The sequence below is a fragment of the Astatotilapia calliptera genome, chromosome 1, assembly GCF_964374335.1.
Source record: "Astatotilapia calliptera chromosome 1, fAstCal68.1, whole genome shotgun sequence".
Taxonomy (NCBI): Eukaryota; Metazoa; Chordata; class Actinopteri; order Cichliformes; family Cichlidae; genus Astatotilapia; species Astatotilapia calliptera.
This window is the reverse complement of record NC_137422.1, coordinates 35,257,079-35,260,213: the sequence shown is the minus strand read 5'-3', so window position 1 is coordinate 35,260,213 and position 3,135 is coordinate 35,257,079. Positions and strand designations below refer to the sequence as shown.

General features: G+C 38.8%; 1 protein-coding gene across 2 annotated transcripts in view; it reads left to right on the top strand.

Moving 5' to 3' along the window:
* mrpl46 (mitochondrial ribosomal protein L46) overlaps positions 1 to 2,253 on the top strand; it is a 10,760-nt gene extending 8,507 nt beyond the window's left edge. Inside the window, exon 4 of one of the 2 annotated variants that reach the window (XM_026174818.2) lies at positions 1,859 to 2,253. In XM_026174818.2, coding sequence (XP_026030603.2) covers positions 1,859 to 2,106 — 248 coding nt within the window. In that variant the 3' untranslated portion in view covers positions 2,107 to 2,253. The remainder of the gene's footprint in view (positions 1 to 1,858) is intronic. The other variant, XM_080300209.1, reaches the window with a different exon arrangement.
* The last annotated feature ends 882 nt before the right edge of the window (positions 2,254 to 3,135 follow it).

The window sequence follows — 3,135 nt, the reverse complement described above, 5'->3', positions numbered from 1 at the left end:
AACGGGGATGTAAATTGCAGTTAATTCCCTTCATATTTGATGCTTTATGATGGAAAATACTTTATTTTCATGATTTTTGGAAAGCCTTCATATTTTGGCTAATTGCAGCCCACTTTAATATGAAATGAATTGTAAAATCTAAATATCTGAACATATTTATTTTAAACCCCAAATATTTTCAGATTTTGTACAGCCCAATAAAACTACACTAATTATACATAGAGCATGTCCCAGTACCCACATCCTGTCTAATTCATTATTCCTTGTTCAGTTTTCTGGGATTTGAAACATTTGTCTCTTTAGTAGTATTCTCATGTCAAGAAGGATGAAAAGAATTTTTTAAATCATATTTTATTCAAAAAATGCTGTGAACAAGGCTTTGCCCCATTTCTGATTTCAAGGTCAAAGCCTTAATTATGCCAAAGCATCTCAGTCTGTTTTTACTCTGGACTTTGACTGGACTGCTCTAAAACCTTTATTTTTTTTGAGGCATTTAGAGGTGGACCTGCTGAAGTGTTCCCAATCACTGTGCTGCTACATAATCCAAGTGGGGTTGAGCTTCATGGCATAAACTGATCCCCTGGATGAATCCTGGGAAGGTTCACCATTGTTTTAGGGTTTCTCCATTTGTGGATAATGGCACTCACAGTGGTTCACTGCAGTCCTAACATCTCTGAAATGGGTTTGTAAGATTTTATAGACTGATGACTTTGTCAGGAAGGAGGCAAATACTTTTTCATAGCATTGTACATGGGTATTAAGACGGATCCAGTCTTTGGACAGCCTTATGTAGCAGGTGAAGCAAAAACAAATTAATCTGCTGATATTTGTTAAATATGTTTTTATCAGTTAAGAACTTCCCACATTTAAACAAGTACCCCAAAGTGCAAGTGTGTGTTGGATATTTAAGCACATTTTAAAATAAGTGTTAAGGGCAGGATTTGAGGTACTGTTAATATCCAAAATTATTGTCCACATGCTTCATTTGCTGCATTCTTACTGTATTAGCATCCTGATCTCTTTTGTTATAATGATCCAGCTTTATCCTAAGGATCTTTAAAGTCTGATGTGATCATTCATAAATTCATTATCCACAACAAGAGGTTTACTGTAAATCCCCTCTGAAAACTCATTTGCATACACCTCATAGAGCAGTGCTTGGCCCCGAGCTGTCATCTCCGCTAAGACGTCCACTGATCTCAGCCGTAGATTAGAGTCTGTTTCAGAAATAATAAGCAGACGATTTGACCAAAGTTAAGGGTGAGAGGTGAAGCTGATGACTAATGGCAGAAATATTCCCAGTCACCCAGTAATGATCCCTCACATTAAATATATTAACTGTCTGATTCTCAACATGTATCCAAGCTTTAAAGCATTTAAATAAGAGTCCACAGACTGACTGTACTAAACCATTTCACAACATTTCTCAAGCTATTAATGTGTCAGCTCCATCAATCACTTCCTAAGCCATTCCCCTGACAATAACATTTGGTAGAGGGTTTTATTTAAGGTGTCTTAGAGGAGCAGAAGTTGATCCATTTTTAATATAGCTGGACTCGGTGAGAATCTAACATGGCCGTGTTGTGCCTCACTCTGCACATTGAGCCAGCAGCGACCGTGGGGATTTACACGACATGACATTAGATTAAAAAGTGGGTTGTTGTCGCAGCACAGAAGAGAAACAGAATATGAGGGTGATGTAACACTTTAATTAGAGGAGTCAAACACTGATGATCCACAGGAATGCGACAACATAAAGCGGCACCATTAGAAAGTGTTAAAAGCTGCATAAAGGTTAGCAACATCTGCACTTTTGTTTCCATCTGCATGAACTCACAGCCTGTTTTCCTACCTGCAGCAGCTGGTTTCAAGGCGACTTTCCTTGGCAACGCCCCCTGCGGAGTGTACAAGTACAAACTGCCCAAAGCCATTCGGACAGAGAACTCAATCGGGACAAAAGTATTCTTCTTCAAAGCCATCCTGGCAGATGGTGCCCCTCCCAAAACCAAAAAAGCTCCTTTTCTGTGGGTGAAGAAGAGTGAACTGCAGAAATACCTCAAACCAGCGTACATGATGAAGGTCGAACGCTTCATCCTAGACTTGTGACACTTAAAGTTATACAGGGACATTGACTTACATTTATGAGCCCCAGAAAGTTACCTTTATTGCTTATCTGTCATCTTGTATCTCAGAATATCTTGTGACATGTCTGTATATTTCATTCTACAAATAAAGTGTTTTTTCACACTTGAACCAAAGTAATATCTACTTGATTGTAATGTTGTCCTGAGACTATGTGATATTTTTGTCTGTTAGGAGTATCTGCCTGGGACAAGTTTCAAAAGGTTTAGGGTAGATGTTACTTAAGTTAATTTTCACTAGATATACTACCTGATCAGGTATGTCATGGGAATGGAGGTGCTAAGTGGCAATTTACTGAAAAAGTAATGTAAATTTACAAGCATGGAAACGGACGCTAAGTGTGTGATATTGGCTGTCTTCAAGGTTCCACCTCGCTGCACACTAGCATCATCTGTGCCTACACATCATGCCATCACCAACAATGTTTTTTTCCTTGTACTGGTCATTCTCATAAAAGTAAATCATGTATGCCCCAGACAAATCTGAACGTGTTTTCTGGCAGAACATGGTGAGATGTCCTGGATTGGCTCATTTTGTGCACAAAGAAATGCTCTTAAGAACGGACCTAAACATAGACCAATGAGATGAAGATATCCTTTTCTTGGTTTGATTCCTGCCCTACAGATCACAACCCTCTAACCATCCCTCTAAGTAATACTATGAAATCAAGGCAAAAATGAAACTTAGGGGAAAAAAACAATTAAAAAAAAGCTTGAAAGTAACACCTGAAAGCAACTTTCAAAACAAAGTGCAATTCTTCAATGCTGATGCAAGTATTAAAATGAGGGCTATGATCTACCCACAGTGTCCTCCCTCAAGTACTATATCAGCCAATAGTAGGCCTCCAGAGATGATGTGTCATATCATTTATCACAGCTTGATAGCCTACACAGCTACAGACGGTCCTAATTAAGATTGCCCCGTCATTCAATATGAAGAAGAGGATAGACACGGATTTCGTGGGTGCTGCAGGGAATATTTAGAGCCCAAACA